The sequence below is a fragment of the Loxodonta africana genome, chromosome 6, assembly GCF_030014295.1.
Source record: "Loxodonta africana isolate mLoxAfr1 chromosome 6, mLoxAfr1.hap2, whole genome shotgun sequence".
Classification (NCBI taxonomy): domain Eukaryota; kingdom Metazoa; phylum Chordata; class Mammalia; order Proboscidea; family Elephantidae; genus Loxodonta; species Loxodonta africana.
In genome coordinates, this window is record NC_087347.1 from 57,678,515 (window position 1) to 57,698,858 (window position 20,344).

General features: G+C 36.0%; 1 protein-coding gene across 1 annotated transcript in view; it reads left to right on the forward strand.

Annotated features, from left to right (window-relative positions):
* The window catches only part of COL5A2 (collagen type V alpha 2 chain), a 154,835-nt gene that overhangs the window by 117,333 nt on the left and 17,158 nt on the right, over positions 1–20,344 (forward strand). The window contains exons 27-45 of the mRNA XM_003406174.3: positions 512–610; positions 721–774; positions 1,127–1,180; positions 2,165–2,218; positions 3,091–3,144; positions 4,712–4,756; positions 5,672–5,770; positions 6,780–6,887; positions 7,170–7,223; positions 9,695–9,748; positions 9,963–10,016; positions 10,420–10,473; positions 10,865–10,972; positions 11,090–11,143; positions 11,674–11,727; positions 12,438–12,599; positions 13,633–13,740; positions 15,831–15,938; positions 17,472–17,525. Coding sequence (XP_003406222.2) covers positions 512–610; positions 721–774; positions 1,127–1,180; positions 2,165–2,218; positions 3,091–3,144; positions 4,712–4,756; positions 5,672–5,770; positions 6,780–6,887; positions 7,170–7,223; positions 9,695–9,748; positions 9,963–10,016; positions 10,420–10,473; positions 10,865–10,972; positions 11,090–11,143; positions 11,674–11,727; positions 12,438–12,599; positions 13,633–13,740; positions 15,831–15,938; positions 17,472–17,525 — 1,431 coding nt within the window. The remainder of the gene's footprint in view (positions 1–511; positions 611–720; positions 775–1,126; positions 1,181–2,164; positions 2,219–3,090; positions 3,145–4,711; positions 4,757–5,671; positions 5,771–6,779; positions 6,888–7,169; positions 7,224–9,694; positions 9,749–9,962; positions 10,017–10,419; positions 10,474–10,864; positions 10,973–11,089; positions 11,144–11,673; positions 11,728–12,437; positions 12,600–13,632; positions 13,741–15,830; positions 15,939–17,471; positions 17,526–20,344) is intronic.

Sequence of the window (20,344 nt, forward strand, 5' to 3'; positions counted from 1 at the left end):
ATTTCATTCCAATTTTATGCATTTAATAGATAAGTAGGTATGAAATTTGACAGCTTATGTATTCTGTTCTCTTCCTTTATATTGTAAATGTGAAATAGAAGTCCTGAGTTGTCATTACCTGTAAGGAGAAGTGAAGATATGGCCTGTTTTAAATATTCAAAATATTCAGCAGTTTAAAAAAAATACTCAACTGTTCTAACTCACTAAGACAAAAACATAGGATATTTTGAAGCTTGTGTAACTTTTATAGTAAATAAAGGCAGGTAACAATTTGGGTAATGCAGTATTTAGATAGGACTTACTGGAGCCCTGTGGCACAATGGCTAAGAGAACTGCTGCTAACCAAAAGGTGGGCAGTTAAATCAATTCCACCAGCTGCTCCTTGGAAACCCTATAGGGCAGTTTTACTCTGTCCTATAGGGTCACTGTGAGTCGGAATCAACTTGATGGCAACGGGTTTGGTTTTTTTGGTTTTTATGTGAAACTTGAATTGCTTCTGTAAATTCTACAGGGTGCTCCAGGGGAAGATGGCCGTCCAGGTCCTCCAGGCTCCATAGGAATCAGAGGGCAGCCTGGGAGTATGGGTCTTCCAGGCCCCAAAGGTAGCAGTGTGAGTACATTGTATAATATGTTTGCCATCTCATCATACTCCTCATTTGGAGCAGGCACATTATGGGCAAGTTTTATTAAATTTTAAAATAACTTCTATTTATTCTTTAGGGTGACCTTGGAAAACCTGGAGAAGCAGGAAATGCTGGAGTTCCAGGGCAGAGGGTAAGTATCTATTTTCTGCTATAAAAAAAACAAAATGAACTATAGATATATATGCACATACATACATACATATATATATGTATATATATATATAACCATATAAAACTATGGAAACCCTGGTGGCATAGTGGTTAAGTGCTACAGCTGCTAACCAAAGGGTCAGCAGTTCGAATCCACCAGGCGCTCCTTGGAAACTCCATGGGACAGTTCTACTCTGTCTTATAGGGTCACTATGAGTCGGAATCAACTCAACGGCACTGGGTTTTTTTTTTAATATATAAAACTATGTAACTATATATAAACTATCCAAATTTTTATGGCCTCGCTTCACAAATATCTCTGTGTGATACAGGGAGCTCCTGGAAAAGATGGTGAAGTTGGTCCTTCTGGTCCTGTGGGTCCCCCGGTATGTGATATTTTAGTGAAAATATATTTACATTGCATTTTTCAATGATGTTTGTTGCTATGAGTCAGAACTGACTCGACAGCAATGGGTTTGGTTTGTGTTTTTGGTTTGTTCAAGATTTCATTATTTGTCCAAGAATAAGCCTCAGGGGAAGTGAATACTTAAGAAAGTACAAGATAAAATCAATTATATTGTTTCTATCTTATCTTCTGCCTTTGGTCTTTCATTTTAAACATCTTTAAAAGTCTGATGGCAAAGGTTTTGTTTTTAGAGTTATGGATGAAGAATATATTAAATAATGAAAATAGTGTTTGACCGATAAAAATTTTGTAAAGTATCTTATTTAAAATAGTTAATTTTAATCTACCTTCTTCTAATAAGGTGTCTCATAGAAATTTATTAAAATTTTTGTTTTAGATGGATGAAAAGGGATATATTTATCCTTTGGGCTATGTTTTTGTCTAGGATTTCAGAATGATTTGTTTATCAGAAATATTTTTTGGAATATGTATTTGTTATGGCATGGGACAATAAATATCTTTCTAAAATGTTAGCTCCGCTTTCTTTAGATATGCTAGTTTTGAAGAGTTGATTACTAAATCTTATGGCACTTGGAAATAAACTACAATGGCAGTATTATTCTCTCAGATTAAATATAAGAAAATAATGGATTTTCTACATCCATTTTCTCCAGTTTTTCTATAATTTTATGTTTAACTCCAGTTATTTCATGTTTGGATAAAAAAATAAATGCATGTAATCAGTCTTTTTACTGGCTTTAGAAAAGATTTCTTACCAGGAGAGATTTCAAACATCACCATTACATGGCTTTTAATCCTAGTTTATTATCTGGCTAAACTGAAAAACATGTGATTAGAAGAAATTCAAAGAAATATCAATGGTTCTAGTGGGTCACATAAACACAGAGGGATGCAGGCATAACGATCTAGCTATATTCATGATTTTCTTTCATTCTGGACCTAGGGTCTAGCTGGGGAAAGAGGAGAACAGGGACCTCCAGGCCCCACTGGCTTTCAGGTATGCACTAATTCAGTTTTCTGTTTCTTCTTCCATTAACTTAAATGCATTTTAAAATTTTTAAAAGTTGTGGCTGAATGATGTAAAATTCTACAATTAAAAAAATCACTTTTTTGGTGAATAGAATGAACATTTGGATAAAATCAGGCATTTTTGTTCAGAGTACTAACAGACTTCTCATGAAAAACTGACTGAAACCCAAAACTATTAACAAATGAAAAATAATAAAATGTTTTTGATATCTCAACAAGATTTATTAAACTATTTTTTAATACTTATCTAGTTTTATTGGCAGTGTCTAAAATTTTTTATTGGACAAATTTGCTTGGCTTGTCTAAATATGGTGGATTATTTAATAACATGGATAATCATAATTTGGAAAAAAAAACCTCCCAGACTGATTTTTAATAATATTCTAGCAGCCCCAAATTTTACTCTCAGACCCATAAAGCTCTACAAATATGAAGAGCTGCCTGTTATATTTTTATCACTTTTTGCTAAGTGGTGTGCAAATGAAAACCTAACCATATAAACTGACCAGCTGGAGTGTTGTGTTAGAAGATGTACTGTATTTTTACCCAAATAAAGCACACATTATAGGCTTTTTGCCAACTGTACAACCCCTTCATGCATTATTTTCTTAGACGAGCTATGCACATTATATGTGTGGGAATTTTATTTACATAGGTGCATTATTTGTGAAAAATATGGTAGCTTTCTTATTCTGTCTTGATTTAACTTGTGTCTGAACAATTTCTTTTTCTTGAAAACATAGTCATGGAGTCTCCATGAATTGTAAAAGTGAACTGTTAACACTGATTGCCTGTTAAGTTTCACAGGCTCAGCATTTTATTTCCTTACTTTTGTTTTAGGGACTTCCTGGTCCTCCAGGGCCTCCCGGGGAAGGTGGAAAGCCAGGAGATCAGGTAGAACTTTAAATTTTAATAATAGCAATACTAAAAATCCCTGGCTTATAATAACACTTGTGTACAAGGTTATGTTTTTGCTTGCTTTGCATATAATTTCTCTTTTGATCTTCAAACAACCTTATCTACTAGGTATTATAATTTCATCTATTTTACAGATGAGAAAAATGAGGCACACAGAGGTTATGTAATGCTCCCAAAGTCACACAGCTGATAGGAATTGAACTCAGGTTGTCTGTTTCTCAAGATCGTGTTCTTAATTCCTCAATTTATTATACCATAATTATAGAATTTTACTGGAGGCATTGTAAATAATTATGAACAGATATTAACCATTTTATTGGTGTGATTTTACTGGCAAATAGGTTTATTTGATTTATTTTTCTTTGAGTGATTCATTTATTCATATAAGCATTCAACACATATTTGCTGACCACTCCATGTGTTTGGCTCTACTAGGCACTGGCCTTTCCCAGCTGAACAAGATAGATATGGTCCTTGGCCTTAGATTACAGTATAGTAGGAGACAGAGGGTATGATAAGACAGTAGTATGTTCTGAATTCTATGATGGGAAGGCACTATGTGTATAAAAACAGAGAAGAGGTACCTAATTTAGATCTGGGGGGTTAGGAAAGCTTCTCAGGCAAAGTTATATGTATCATGAGATCTGAAGGATAAATGCTAGTGGGATAGTGGAGGTAAGGTAAGAAATGGAACCAGCAGGTGCTAAGGTCGAAAGGCTTGCTGATGAATTTAAGGCAATGAAAGTAGTTCAGTATGTCAGGAGTGTGGAGTACAAGTTGAGAAGGGTAAAGGTGAGGCTGGAGGGGTGATCAGGGGTGCAATGATGGAGGATCTTCTTTTGGATCAAATTTGTTCTTCAGCATTAGAATAATGAAAAGCAGTTGAAGGGCTTTAAAGTAGGAAGTCATGTGATTTGATATGGATTTTAGGAAGATCATGGCACAGTGAGGACAAATTGATAAGGTTATTATCTTTATCAGAGAAAGAAGTTTTGAAATGACTTCCTTTGGTTAAGAACAAATTGAATCTTTTAATGTAGTCTTGACTGGGCTAGTTTGAATCCACAATTCTTAGTAGAGTGCTTTGTTCATATTATATGTTCAAAAAACATTTCCTAAATTGAATAGAATTGAATTGGTTCTATTAAAAGATCAGCTCTTAATCAGGGGCTTTTTATATCAGTTTTCTGTATTTAAATCTTTCCTTGTTCCAATAGGGAATAAACAGCATTTAACATCTGTTTTGTTTTCTCTAAAAAACTGATGGACTCTCTTTGGGAGATAATATTTTGCATGTTCTCAGTGTGAAAATTCAAAAATTCAGGCATAATAGAATCTTTTCCTGGAAAAATATTTTCACCTAACATAGGAGATATTCCCTCATATACAAAAGCATACATATTTTTCTTCAATATTGTGGATTTACGTAACCTTCCAATGGCATATTAAAAGAAATTAGGTGTATGATCTGGAAAGTTTTCTAATAAATACCTAAGAGCTATCTCAAAGCTTTTCTTTCAATTTTTAAAAATTTATTTTATAGGGTGTTCCTGGAGATCCCGGAGCAGTTGGCCCATTAGGACCTAGGGTAAGTATTTCCTTCTTTGTAAATTAACTTTACTACTGGTGTCAATTTAAATATATCTTTTTTTTTTTTTTTAACTTTTATTGAGCTTCAAGTGAACGTTTACAAATCAAGTCAGTCTGTCACATATAAGTTTACATACATCTTACTCCGTACTCCCACTTGCTCTCCCCCTAATGAGTCAGCCCTTCCAGTCTCTCCTTTCGTGACAATTTTGCCAGCTTCCCACTCTCTCTATCCTCCCATCCCCCCTCCAGGCATGAGATGCCAACACAATCTCAAGTGTCCACCTGATATAATTAGCTCACTCTTCATCAGCATCTCTTTCCCACCCACTGTCCAGTTCCTTTCATGTCTGATGACTTGTCTTCGGGGATGGTTCCTGTCCTGTGCCAACAGAAGGTCTGGTGACCCTGTCCGCCAGGATTTCTCTAGTCTCAGTCAGACCATTAAGTATGGTCTTTTTATGAGAATTTGGGGTCTGCATCCCACTGATCTCCTGCTCCCTCAGGGGTTCTCTGTTGTGCTCCCTGTGAGGGCAGTCATCGATTGTGGCCGGGCACCAACTAGTTCTTCTGGTCTCAGGATGATGTAGGTCTCTAGTTCATGTGGCCCTTTCTGTCTCTTGGGCTCTTAGTTGTCGTGTGACCTTGGTGTTATCTTAAAGTGGTTTTATTTTAAACATTAAGTTTTTTTTACTGGATTAAAATAGATTTTCTGATAAATATTTTGTCCTGTGAAACTAGCATATCCTTCCTTCAATATTATTTCTTATCACTAAATTAGAAAATTGAGACTTAATAGCTGTTCATTTCTAAATTTTTCTTCAGTAGCAGCCATTTTAAAGATTACCAGAGACATTTTGACCCATTGATAGATCAAACACTGCAATGACTTGATATTCCAATTTTCTGTTAGGGAGAACGTGGAAATCCCGGGGAAAGAGGAGAACCAGGAATAACTGGACTCCCTGGTGAGAAAGGAATGGCTGGAGGGCATGGTCCTGATGGTCCAAAAGTAAGTACAGTACTGATCTAGTTCTTTTAACACGTTCTATCTAATATTACACCTCAATAAACACACAATGGTCCTAGAATGTATTTCTCTTGTTTTTGCAAGATAATTTGATTATATCATTTTCTCCTTCAACAAATATTTAGTCAGTACTTATTAGCCTTTTTCTTGGCACTAAAGAATCAGCTGAAAAGAAGACTTTTATGATGAAACTTATGGTCTAATACACATAATCATACATTCTCATACACAAACCTGTTCCTAATATTTATTTATAAAAAATTATTAATAGTCTCCCTTAATAAACAGAGTTGAGAAATTTAAAAATTGCAGAATTTATTGGGATGTATTCTTAATCATATTCTCCATTTTCCTTTTCCCATTTTTCACAAATCTGCTTACAAAATATACAAAAGTATATAGTTTTAGAAATCTGAAAATACAATGCATTATAAAGCAAAAATCATCCTTTCTGTTGGGGTGTCATTTTGTGATTGGTAAAAGATAATATGGATAATTTGTGTATAAACAACTGAAGTACAATTTTTCATGGTTGTGTAACAAGAGGTCCCTTGTTATGTCTTCAGGGTCCAGAGTGATTGAATAAGATATGCAATGTAATGACTGAATGATTCTCAATACAGCTTAATGTCACAGGCTTACTAGACAGAGAGTTGAATATTTCTCTAAATGTAATGCAATGTCCTCTTTATTACAATGCCTATAACATGGCCAAAAAAGGCAATTATACTATTTTTATTTGAACTGATAGTCAATTTTCTCGAAAGATACAAGTTGAAAACATAAAACAACAATCAAAATGGCAAAGTATTATTTTCTTATTTCAAAAAATCAACTCAGACAAGACAATTTTCCCAAATAAAAAGTGTAAACACTGAGTTAAACTATATGAAATTGCTGACATTCAACTGTTTTTGACTTCCAAAACAGAAATTTCGTGTAATTCAGTCTTAATATATTGATGCGGTCATTCATTGTTTGTTCATTTTAGGGAAGTCCAGGCCCAACTGGGACACCTGGAGATACAGGCCCACCAGGTCTTCAGGGTATGCCTGGAGAAAGAGGAATTGCAGGAACTCCTGGGCCCAAGGGTGACAGAGTAAGTCTTGTTCTTTTAATTCATCCATTTTGACTTTCTATTGGTTATGATTTTCTGGGGGTGCTTTAACTTTCTACCATCTTGAGTCACAAGTCATTAATTTACTCATTCATTCATTCAATATGTGTATTTATTGAGAAAATGTGCAGTGCCAGGCACCATTTTAGGCTCTAGAGGACACAAATATAAACAGGACAGATAAACCCCTGCTCTCATGAAGCTTCCATGCAAGTGTGAGAAAGATACAATAAATAAATAAATTATATTTGTGTGTTTTCCCAGGGTGGCGTAGGAGAGAAAGGTGCTGAAGGCACAGCTGGAAATGATGGAGCAAGAGTAAGTAAAAGCAGTCCTTTTCCTAGCTGGGCTAGAAATCAGCATTACCATTACCATGTGAATTTGCCTGAACTTTCACAAAAAAAGTTGATCATGTTTCCTTGGCAGTCAGGACTTGGAGAAGGATGAAATTTGAGTTTTGATGTTGATCAACCATGGATACTAATTTTGCTTACTCTGAACTAAACCCATTCCCATTGCAATTGAGTTGATTCTGACTTACAGCGACCCTATAGGACAGGGTAGACCTGCCCCATAGGGTTTCCAAGGCTGTTAATCTTTGTGCAGGTAGATTTGCCACATCTTTCTCCCACGGAGTGTCTGATGAGTTTGAACCACTGACCTTGCGGTTGGCAGCTGAGTGCTTTAACCTCTGCACTACCAGAGCTTCTCCAAACTAAAGCAAGTCAAAAAGTAGTCATTTTTGAGAGACTGAAATAAAACACCTTTTTATTGTGTCTGTGTGATTAACGCTTCAAGGGATGGAAACCCTCCTTATCATTCTCTATCATTTTATGTGCAAAGTTTATTTCTCTTAAAATGCTGATCTAATAATAAGCTGGCCCAAACCTCATTCCAGTGCAGGCAAGTAGAGTTTTGTGTAGGAGCCAATGTTGTGATAAACGTTTCTCAATATCTTGGATGTAGAGTGAGAAAATTACTACACAATGAATCATGGTTAGTGCTTTCATCAATAAAGAGACTGAGTAAGTCAAATGTCAAGAAGGATGGTTGACCCCAAAATATTGTTTCATGTCATATCAGAAACTGACATTGAACAAGCTTTAGGTCCTCAAAAATAGGGTACATTTGTAATACCGAGGGGAATCTGACTAGAAGGACAGTATATTTTCAGACATGAATGATGCCCTCATGGAAACCCAGTTAGCTACAGTGACTCAGACATACACTACTTCCTGGAATAGTTTCTGATATTTGACAAGTAATTTCTGTTTCAGTATGACATGCTTTGCTGTTAGTTATCATGTTGGGCCCTGAAAATAGCAGTTATACCATCAAAAAGAGATCACTATTAATATTGGTTTTACACATTGTGCCACTGTTAAGACATTGGTTACATTAGCTTTTGATGAAGAAAAGAAACTAGAATGCTAAAAAGTTTTTAGCTAGGTTGTAATTATCTATTTTTTCTTTTTCTGAAAAGCTCATTAAAGGTGAAATGTTTAATTCACCCAACTGTGAACGTGCGCTATCTCTTGCCTTTTAATTAAATCTAATATTTGATATAATTTTTCAAAAGCAGTCTAAGTAAATCTAGTGTATTATTGTATATATCATGAATAGTCTGGAATGTGTAGTAAGCATGTGATACTGTTTGAAGGAGTCATACATTGAGGGTTCATTTTAATGTGAAATCTGACATACATCTTTATAGTTCCTATCATCTAACTTTAAAAATGCAATATAATGGGGCCAGAACTTACACTGTTTTTTATTTAGTGAGAGCAGTGCATTATTTTAACAAAGAAGCAGATTAAAACATTTACTGTAAAATCGTAGTAAAGAAAAAAAAATGAATAACACATTTCTTTTGTATGAAAAAAATGTGGATGTAAGTAATGAAGTGGTCTTTATATTTAATCTTGTCCTTTAAGGAAGTAAGTTAGGTAAATTGTTGGAAGAATACTGTTCTATTATAGATCCAGAGAATATAACAGCACAGGTTTTTCATGTTCTTGTCAAAAATATAAAATTAAAAAGTCATTTTTGTTGCTTAAGTTTCTTCAGTAAAACGTTCAGAAATTAAATGACAAAAGGATATCTGGGCTGTACCTGAATAGGCCATACACAAATGTCAGACAATTTGTTTTAGAAAAGACTCCAATATACTACAGCTTTTAAAGATTTTGACCTTGTGTCAAGATGAGCCAGGTGGCATCCTCATGTGGCAGCTCTCTTACAATCTGAGTGTAAAGAACACTCCTTTTCATCTCAGAAGAATGTAAAGAACACTCCTTTTCATCTCAGAATAATGTACATAACTTAATGCTTTCATAAAATTTTGCATTTTCACTGAAAAGAAGCAATATTATGCTATTATATTATAATTTTAAAATGTAGTATTCTACACACAAGAAGAAAAGCCTCTATTCAATCTATACTCAATTTTTCAAAATAGATATTAGAAAAATTAAATAGACCCAGGAACTATGGACATTGTTGAGGAATACCATTAATTTAGATCTAATGTTCAAAGAATGTCTTTTGTATTGATGAGTTGATTTGGATTGAAAAAAAATTAAAGTTCTGTGGAGAAAATTTAATGGAAATCATGTTAGACTAGATAGAAAAATCTTGAGAATATGTAGAGATTATATTGCTCGTTGTAGATAGTGTTTTTACAAAAACAACCAAGCTGTAACAAAATAGTTACTTCTTTTTTGTTTGTTTAACAGGGGGGTGTCTGTGCTGAATTTTCTTCAACATTTCTGTGTTCTGTTAATTGACAGGGTCTTCCTGGTCCCTTGGGCCCTCCGGGCCCTGCTGGTCCCACTGGAGAAAAGGTAATGTCACAAGTTATTATTTTGTAGACCTAAAATTATTGACATGAATTTTGGCTCTTTCACAAAGTTTTCTCTTCCATAAAATATGATAGCCATGCTGCGTTATCATCAATTCTTTCCCCTCTCATTTTCCCACACATATGCCCAACGTCCTATAATTTTGTTTTGTTTTGGCATTGCCTTGGACAATAAACATTTAAAATCTTCTTTCTAGGGTGAACCTGGTCCTCGAGGTTTAGTTGGTCCTCCAGGCTCCCGTGGCAATCCTGTAAGTGACAGTATTTTCATGTTTTTTAGTGTAAGACTGAGTAGTAAAACATTTCACCATTTGTCTTGATATTTATATAAAACCATACCTGTTTGTTTAGGCTATTTATAGCTTCCTGGTTTTCAACTTTTAATTAACTCGAAAATTATCAGTGTGTTATTTCTACACAATCTATTAAGTATAGGTAGGAAGCATCTTTGAAAACTTGACCTTGAAAATTTTATTCTATGACCCATATCTCTATATCACCTGTGAAAGTCTCCCTCAAGCAATATCTCTAATATATCTCTATTTTTTTTTTTATACACATTTTAAACCATGTCACATTTATATAGTTGTAATTTTAAGTACTGTTCCTCTTTAGAATAATGTGTGGAAGCTAAAGTAATCTTTGTCTTCTCAGGGTTCTCGTGGTGAAAATGGCCCAACAGGGGCTGTTGGTTTTGCTGGACCCCAGGTACAATTTTCAAATATCCTCAATTTGTAAATGAACACTCCTCTTGTTATAGCATTGAGTTTAATTAATTATCACTGTTCTGTTTTGAAGGTACATGAAGGATTCTAGAAAGTTTATAGTTTTGTAGGCAATATAATTTTCAATACACTTTTTCCTAGATTAGCACTAGAATTGATGAGTTTGTACTATTTGGGTTTACATACTTATTACGATAAAAATGTGGTGGGATAGTTTATTTTTTCATGCTGTCTTCAAAGACCTCATTAGGGTGGATTTTTCTTTTAATTACAAAGGACCATTTTACAATAAATGATATGATAGCAATAATTAGTGTGAAATAATTTGCCTATAAGTCTTACAATCAATCGCTCATTTACACAATTGCATATAGGGTCCTGATGGGCAGCCTGGTGTGAAAGGTGAGCCTGGAGAGCCAGGACAGAAGGGAGATGCCGGCTCTCCTGGACCACAAGGTCTTGCAGGATCCCCTGGCCCACATGTAAGTTTAAGGGGGGGAAAAAAGACATAATTTGAGTCTAATGCACAAAGTTGGGGCTTGTGTTAACCCATTATTTTCTAATTACAGAAGTGCTGTTTTGTTTTTCTTTCTATTTAGGGTCCTAATGGGGTACCTGGACTAAAGGGTGGCCGAGGAACTCAGGGTCCACCTGTAAGTTGATTGGTAACTCTAGGAGTTATGACCAGCTAATCATAGACATGTAGTGCTTTGTGAGCCACTTTCAATTTTAATATGACGCTGTAACAGTAAAAATTTACTTGTATTAACTATACTGTAATGGAAAGAACTCTTAGATATCTGGATTAAAATCAGTTTTGTTACCTTGGAGATCCAGCTGATTCATGTGAAAAATAAATATTACCTATATACGGCAAAAATGAATAATGTGAAAGCACATTGTATAATTCTGTTACATAAAATATTAATGTGATTTTAGCCCTAGTTGAGAAGGTTCAGGATAAATGAAAACTGGAAAAAGAAAAATAACACTCTTCCTACTAATTAATCCAGGATCGTTCTCAAAAACATATGACACATTATATCAAGAAAAAAAAAATTGGTCATAACATGGAAGGGCATCTAAAGGCCTAAGTCTCCCTGTGAAAAAATAGATTGCAGGCAAGTAAATGTAACTAATTAATATAATTTAAAAATTTGCTTAAATGGCATTGTATTTCTAGGGTGCTACAGGGTTTCCTGGTTCTGCTGGTAGAGTTGGACCTCCAGGACCTACTGTAAGTCAATAGAGTAATTCAAATCATTGATAATGGACTAATTGCACATATATATGTATGTGTCTCTATATACATATAGATACATACATGTATGTATATATAGGTGTATGTATGTGTATATTTAATTGAGCTATTATTTATTCTTTTATACCTTGTTTATTTTCCTATGTTGATAACTCTTTTGTCAATAATTATACCAGTATTTTGTCAAAGCAAATTTAGATTTAATAATCCAGTATTTTTTGGAGGAGCTTATTTGCAAGTCCTTTTTAGCCCCAATGTTTGAATATTATTCCACTGAGGTACTAAATACTAACAGTATTGGGTGCTAAGACTCATTCCCTTCTGTTAGGAAGTATCTTTGAAACTTTCTTTAATAAACATCATTCATTCATTCTAAGATAAGGTCAGACAGAATAAAATATCGTATTTATATTCATTGTTGGAGCAGAGCCTTAAAGAAGTTGAAAATTTAAGTTCATTTCATCACTCTTAAATAACAGCTCAGAGCGAATTGTCTGAAAGTGATATGTAGATTTTCTCCTGAGGAATTAATCGAAGGCTGTTTTTGTTGTGCTTTGTTTGCATATACTGAATGACTGATTAACTAACAGGCATCTGGGTCAGACACTGAGACGTTACTACAGTTCCTCTTACTTGGCTTGGCATCCACTTTACTCTCCCGGGTGTTTCATTCTGTGTTGCACTAGGGAGCTCCAGGACCTGCAGGGCCCTTGGGGGACCCTGGGAAAGAGGGACCTCCAGGTCTTCGTGGGGACCCTGGTTCTCATGGGCGAGTGGGAGATCGAGGACCAGCTGGACCCCCGGGTGGCCCAGGAGACAAAGGGGACCCAGGAGAAGATGGGCAGTCTGTAAGTTTAGCATCTCTATTCTAGACCACCCCTACTTGAGATATTTACAGATAGATACCCATAATAGTCACTGCCTCAAAGAAACTGTCTAAACATCACACTGGGCGTGCTCATAAATCCTTAGTGCTTTATGTGCCACAGGTTTTTAATTTTCATTCTCTCCTCTAGAAAAAAAAATATGTATACATATAATAAAAATATAGCAGTAATGAAGATGGTGTTCAAAAACTAAAAAAGAATCAGTTTTCTTCAAATATCTGTTCTGTATGAACATTTAATTAAAAAACATTATCTTATTTATTATCCAAATGCCTCTAAACATTAATCTGTTTAGGTAATTCACTATTTCTTTACTTTATTTTTTAACTTTTTTATTTTGAGATGATTGTACATTTAAATGCAGTCATATGAAATAATACAAAAGGACCCTGTGTACACTTGACCCAGTTTTCCTGGGTAATAATAACATCTTGCAAAAATATTGTACACTCTCACATCAGGATATCGATACTGATACAGTCCACTGCACTTTCTCAGATTTCTCTTACTTCCTTAAAATTTCTTTTTGTCTGCTTCAAAAGAGCAAAAATATTTCTCCAGTTACTTCTTTTATTCAGTTAATATTTACATTAATTTTCAAGTTCCTTACTAACTGCTAAGCCACTTTCACCTTTGACTAACCTTAGAGGCTCTGTTTATGTATTTGTGTATATATGTGTGTATATAACCAAACCAACCAACCCACTGCCATCCAGTTGATCCCGACTCATAGTGACCTTATAGGTCAGAGTAGAGCTGCCCCATAGGTTTCCAAGGAGCAGCTGGTGGATTTGAACTGGAGACCTTTTGGTTAGCAGCTGAACACTGAACCACTGCACCACCAGGGCTCCATGCATACACATAATCATGGTTCAATGAACCAGAGGACTTTTCCTCATACTGAAATTTCTGAAAAAACTGTAATATACTGTAAAATTCTTGGATATAGTTTTACCCTGGAGAATTTTTAATTGTAGTTTATTCTCAACATTAGGGTCCAGATGGTCCTCCTGGTCCAGCTGGAACTACTGGGCAAAGAGGAATTGTCGGCATGCCTGGGCAACGTGGAGAGCGAGGCATGCCCGGCCTGCCAGGTCCAGCGGTGAGTTGCTGCATCAGTCAGTATATCTTCTGATTATGTATGAGATAATTTGTGTGGAGAGAATAGATCATAATTTTTTGCTTAATAAATGTACTTAAATCGTTTAAATGTAATCCTTTTTTAGACATAAATTCTGTTCTTAAAGGTCAAATTCTTTACTTAAGTTCCTTGCAAAATCTTTGGAAAATATGCCTGTTTAACCCTGTGACTAGAGAAGTAGGCTATTAAGAACATGATTTTCTGGTGACTTTTAAATACTTCTTCAAAGATTAGAAAGATCCATGGAGCTAGATAAGGGGAGTAATATTCTGGTGAGTAGGTAGCCTTTTTAAAAAAAAAAAAAAACACAAAAATATCCATATTTCACAGTTCAGGGAGTAGGTTTTCATAAACTATCAAAGGGTAAAAGTAGTTGAGCTAAAGTGAATAAGATTAGAAGTGAATGTTGGGTTAGCTGTGAAGGATCCTAAAAGTAATCTTCTATTCTCTGGAGCATGCTTAAGACTGTCATATTCCCTGGAGAATGATAAAAGTTTGATTCGGTGTTAGCTTTGGAGAGACTAAAATTTACCACTGAAAGATTACATGCTTGAGAAAAAAAAATTTTTTTTATATGCAGTGTAGACAGAGACGTTACTTCTAGGGCCCCAGAGCTGGGGGATATGTGGGTAAAGATCTACAATTAGCAAATCAGAAGTAAGAAGATATCTTACTGTTATCAATAGTGAGACAAGGACATGAAAGTGTAATCCCTCAAAAGGGAGACTAAAGTATCAGGATATAGAAGTGAAGTGAGCAGACAAAGGAGTGAAAAATGATGAGCATGTCTTAATAGTGATGTAGACTTCTAAAGCCAGCCAGAACTGACCATGGTACATATGATTAGAGCACAAAGTGCACACCTGAGTTGGGGGCTGTGAGGATCAATGCAATCTGCTCCACTTCTCGCACCAACAGAATGAGGGAATTCCATCTATCCAATCACATTGCAATTCCACTTCAGTTCTATTCAATTCTTCTCCCAACTGCACATGCAGTATTTCTTCCGTCTGTCCTAACCATGAGAAATCAGATTTCAGAAATTAAAAGAGCATAGTCTTCCAGATTGTCAAGTCAGTCTAAGAACTCAGATCCCAGCCACAAGCTTGGGAGTCCCCTAGACACACTTCTGTCCTGCTGCCTACAATTTCAAAGGTTTCCCACTACACCTTCAGGATATCAGCTGTAAGCTCAGAGGTCTTCAATGCACTCCCTCACATCTGACTGTTGCCTCTCAATACTCCTTCTGGTTTGATAACTCGCTAAAATGACGCACCAAACTCACAAAAAGTGCTATGCTTATGATTATACTTTTATTGTAGCAAAAAGGATGCAAATGAAGAGATGCATAGGGTGATATCTGGGAGGGTTTCTAACTTGAAGCTTCCATGTCTCAAAAAGGGACATGCTGCCCTTACACGTGTGCCAATATCTTTCACCAACCAGGAAGCCCTTGAAGCTTCTGTGCTTAGAACCTTTACTGGGCTGATATCATAAGATGGCTCTTGCTGGTCTGGCTGGCCCCCATCTGAGTCACATCATTAGCATAATCGGTAAGGTAGTTGTGGTCTGGTTGTTGTTGTTAGTTGCCCTTGAGTCAGCTCTGGCTCATGGTGACCTTATGTATAACAAAACGAAATGTTGCCTGGCCTTGCACCATCTCCAGGGTCTTTGCTATGTGTGAACCCACTGTTGTGGTTATTGTGTCATTCTATCTCATTGATGAAATTTCCCTCATTTTCATGTATTCAGAACCCTCATCAAAGACATTTCAATCACTGAGGAAATTCCAAAGTTTTAGAAGTTATCTTTCAGGAACCAAGAACAAAGACCAAATTCTTTGGGTAAAGTTTTCTGGCCCTTTTGATATGTCAGAAGGAGTATGATAAGAACTGAGCATAACTATAAGATGCATTACAGTGGCATGAGTGATAATGGACAATTGTTATGGAAAGCTGTACTGTAGTCCCATTTGAACACAAGCAAACAATGTGAACTGACATTCTTAAATTTCTTCAAAGTTAGTTAATATTTTTGTTCTTTTATATCAGGGCACACCAGGAAAAGTAGGACCAACTGGTGGGCCAGGAGATAAAGGTCCACCTGGACCTGTGGGACCCTCAGGCTCAAATGGTCCCGTAGGGGAGCCTGGACCTGAAGTGAGTACTATTGGAAAATAACTCTACTTTTTGCTATCTGGGTGCCATGGGGCAAATTTTTTCATTTAGAAATTGATTGTACATTTGACTTTAAGGACATTTTTTAGTGATATTATTTGATGTACTTCCCTTCCCTAGAGAGTTGACTTAATGATGACATAAAGAAAAGGAATCAAGATTGGTACCTTTGCACTGACCTTCATCCAGTCTGGAACTAAACATTTTAGATGATTTAGGTTATTGCCAAATCATTTCAAAGGTTAAAAGACACATCCACTCATCTTTTCTCTTGTTATTATTTCATCCTCTAATGGCACGTTTGTCAAAATTGCCAAGTTTTATGGTGATAGGATTAATATAACTATTACAGCCTGTAAAAAGGGTGAACTAAGTAGAGATCATTTTACTTAAATGTTATTCTAAGATTATAGATGTCATGTTCCCTTAGGCTCTTTTGAGCAGAAATCAGTTTTTGAAAGGCAATTCGAGAAGTAACAGATTGTAATCTCCTCTCTTTAGTGCTTTAATGAGTAAATCACAAAACAGTTAATGTCACCTTTTCTTAAAAGAAGCAATCAATGCCTTTCAGAGAAATTTTTGATCAAATGGATAAGTTGTAGTTCTGAAAAAAAATTAGGAAGAGAAAAGGGAAAGAAGTCAGGTCTGTCTCTCTTTCTCTCTCTCTTTTTTTTTAGAACAGTTGTAGGTTCACAGAAAAACTGAGAAAAAAGTACAGAGAGTTCCCAGATACCTGCTCTCCCCATCTCCCCACCCCCACCTCCACCCACAATTTCCCCTCTATTCACGTTGGTGTGGTACTTTGGTTACAGCTGATGAACCAGTATTGATACATTATCATTAACTGAAGTTACATTAGGCTTCATTCTCTCCTGTTATAGAGTTCTGTGGGTTTTGACAATGCATAATTTATATATCCACCATTATAGTGTCATGGAAAATAATTTCACTGTCTTTAAAATGTCCTGTGCTTCACCTGTTCATCCCTCCCCTCTCCCTGCATTCCTGGAAACCACAGATCTTTTTACTCTATTTTTTTTTTTTTTTATAGTTTTGCCTTTTCTACAATGTCTTATAGTTGGGATCATATAGTATGCAGCCTTAATGTCATATGAACTTAGAGTTATCTTAGTTCAAAATTTTAAGGATATTATTTGGAAAAGCTCAAGAAGTAAGAGTGAGAAAAACTATTCCCTGGCAATGTAAACAAAACCCAAAATACTAAAAATTTAATTGAAGTTTATTTATTTCAAAGGGTTTGAGGATTTTTTCTTTTTTAAAATAAAAAAATAGAAATGAAGGCTTTAGATTACATAAGAATGTATTAATAATTTCACAAGTAATTCAAAATGGTCAAAAAGATGGCAGAAGACTTTTTGACTAAGATTTCCATATATGTGAATTTGTAGTTAACAGAAAAGATATGGAAAGCATGCTCTAATTTTTCTAGCAATTAGAATGAGATTTTTTTTTCATTATTTAATTTTTTTTGTTTTCAAATATGATTCTTTATAGGGTCCTGCTGGTAATGATGGTACTCCAGGACGGGATGGTGCTGTTGGAGAACGTGTAAGAGCAATTTTAATGATTAGAAAATGTGCAGTAGTGTGACTATGAAATCTTCATAATAAGAGATAGTGAAACTACCCTTCATCCTTATACCCTTCAATGCAGCTCTGGTTTTTCTAATAGTAACAACCCTTTTTGTGAGATCATAATTTTGGTATGTCTCGTAGGTGGCATAGTGGTTAAGAGCTCAGGCTGCTAACCAAAGTGTCAGCAGTTGGAATCCACCAGATGCTCCTTGGAAACTCCGTGGGGCAGTTCTACTCTGTCCTATAGGGTCGCTATGAGTTGGAGTCGACCCGATTGCAATGGGTTTGGTTTTTTTGGTTTTAGTAAGTGAAATGAGAGTTGAATACAGAAAGTTGGATGACGTATTTTATTAAGTATAGGAAAGCAAATTGCTTGTAAGACTCAGGGAAAGTGAGTGCTTTAGGCTGAGGTGGTTTCCATTTGGAGAAGGGTTGGTGAGCTTTTTGTACTGTCTTTCACCTCCTGGTGGTGAATGTGAAGAAGAACTTACCTCTCTCAATCACATGTGTGGTATTTTTGTTAAGAAATGAGAAGGGGATTCAGGATAAGTTGGAATCCTGGTGAGAAGCCATTTGTCTTAGTCATCTTGTGTTGCCGTAACAGAAATACCACAAGTGGATAGCTTTAACAAAGAGAAATTTATTTTCTCACAGCCTAGTAGGTTACAAGTCCAAATTCAGAGTGTTGGCTCCAGGGGAAGGCTTTCTCTCTCTCTGTCAGCTCTGGAGGAAGGCTTCCCCTAGTCGAGGAGCTTCTCAGGCGCAGGGACCCCGTGTTCAAAGGATGCGCTCTGCTCCTGGTGCTGCTTTCTTGGTGGTTTGAGGTCCCCAACTCTCTGCTTGCTTCCCTTTCCTTTTATCTCTTGAGATAAAAGGTGGTGCAGGCCACATCCCAGGGAAACTTGGATCAGGGAGGTGAACTGAGTGAGGGTGGTGTTACAATCCCACCCTAATCCTCTCAACATGAAATTATAATCACAAAATGGAGGACAACCATACAGTACTGGGAATCATGGCCTAACCAAGCTAATACACACATTTTTGGGGGGACACAATTCAATCCATGACACCATTATTCCAACCCAACAATAGCTGTAATTGGGGTACATGAGCTATGGAGTTGGATAGTCCTGGGGTGGGGAGGACGAGAAGAAGTCTAATGTTTGAACTGTGTTTGTCTCACAATCACCACAAAATAAAAGTGTAGGAAAAAAAAAAAAAGTTGAACTTCATGGTTCAACATGAAGGCTTTGGACGAGGATATATATGGAGTGCTCTAAATTTCGAAACCACTTGCAAAAGCATGAAAACAGACATAGTGCTGTGTAACATCTCAGTTTCTCTACTGACCCTCTAAAGTAAATGCCCCATGAGGAAATAAGCCATGTGGCTTTCTAAACATTGTATATTCTATGATGTATTTTTAAATTAGGCATGTGGTGAACTAAAAATCTCCCTAACTTTATCTCAAGTTTCAGTTCTCTTGGGTAGTTCCACAGTTGTCTCAGACTATATATTTGACTGTGGAAGGCAAAAGTCATCCCCATCCCTAAGCCCATTTTGATGTATGGTGTCTTTCTACTCTAAGAGCTACATTATGTAGAACAGACTTTGGAACCACACAGACCTGGATTGAAATCAAATTTTCTGAACCTCAGGGTGCAAATACTTTAAATGCAGTACCTATGCCATTGGACATTTGTGTTAAATTACATGTTTAAATACTTAGCACAGAGTAGGCACTGAAGAACACTTTCATACTGAAAGAGTTTTTGGAGGTGGTGAGAATGGTTGGGTAGAAGAGCTCTGGTGGCACAGTGGTTAAGCGCTTGGCTGCTAACCTAAAGGTTGGCGCTTTGAACCCACCAGCCACTCTATGGGAGAAAGATGTGGCATTCTGCTTCCAAAAAGATCACAGCCTTGGAAGCCCTATGGACAGTTCTACTCCGTCCTTTAGGGTCACTATGAGTCAGAATCGACTTGACGGCAATGGGTTTGGTTTTTTTAAGGAAGATTAGGAATTGTTGATCTAGATTTCTAAGAGAGAAGAAAGGATTTTGAGGGTCTTGGACTAACTAAACCCTCCCCTCTCCCCATCTACAATGATCTCAGGGACAACAAATTCTCTTAGCATATAACTTTCCCCTTGGTCAGTATACATTATTTGTTGCCATAGTCTTCAAAGTTTTTGCTGGCACACTCCCTGAAATAATTTTGAAAATCTATAAACCCCTATGCACATTTTTAAGTTAACTTTCCATTTTTTAAAAATCATAGTTTCAGTAGTTGCATGGAAGGTGATTCCTTGGAAATTTTAAGTGTATGCATGCTTTAAACATATTTTTCAAAATCTTAGAGTTTCTAGTTTAGTTTATTCAGTTTATCTGTTATATAACTTAAAAAAAGTTTATCATGGCTAGCAAACTAGGCAGTAAAGTAATACTTAATTTCTTTCAGAAAAAATGTCTGACTACATTTTTTCAAGTCAGCGCTTATTTTCATATAACAGTCACCTCACATCTGACTTCTTAGGAAGATAGTCTTGTAAAATTCGGAGCCTTGTCATAAATGTGTCTCTGGAATAAAATGAGTAGCTTCTTTCTTTCAAAAGGTCTGTTTGCTTTGTATTCAAGTGAACTATGCATTCTTGAAAAATCCCTTAGTTTGGTGCCCTAAGGTATTTACTCTTATTGAACCATAGTAAGATTGCAGATGGTGTTAGGTCTTCCTTTTTTTTTTTTTAATAAAGTGGTAAATGGGTGATTGATAAAGGAGATCTAGAAAAGGGTGCTC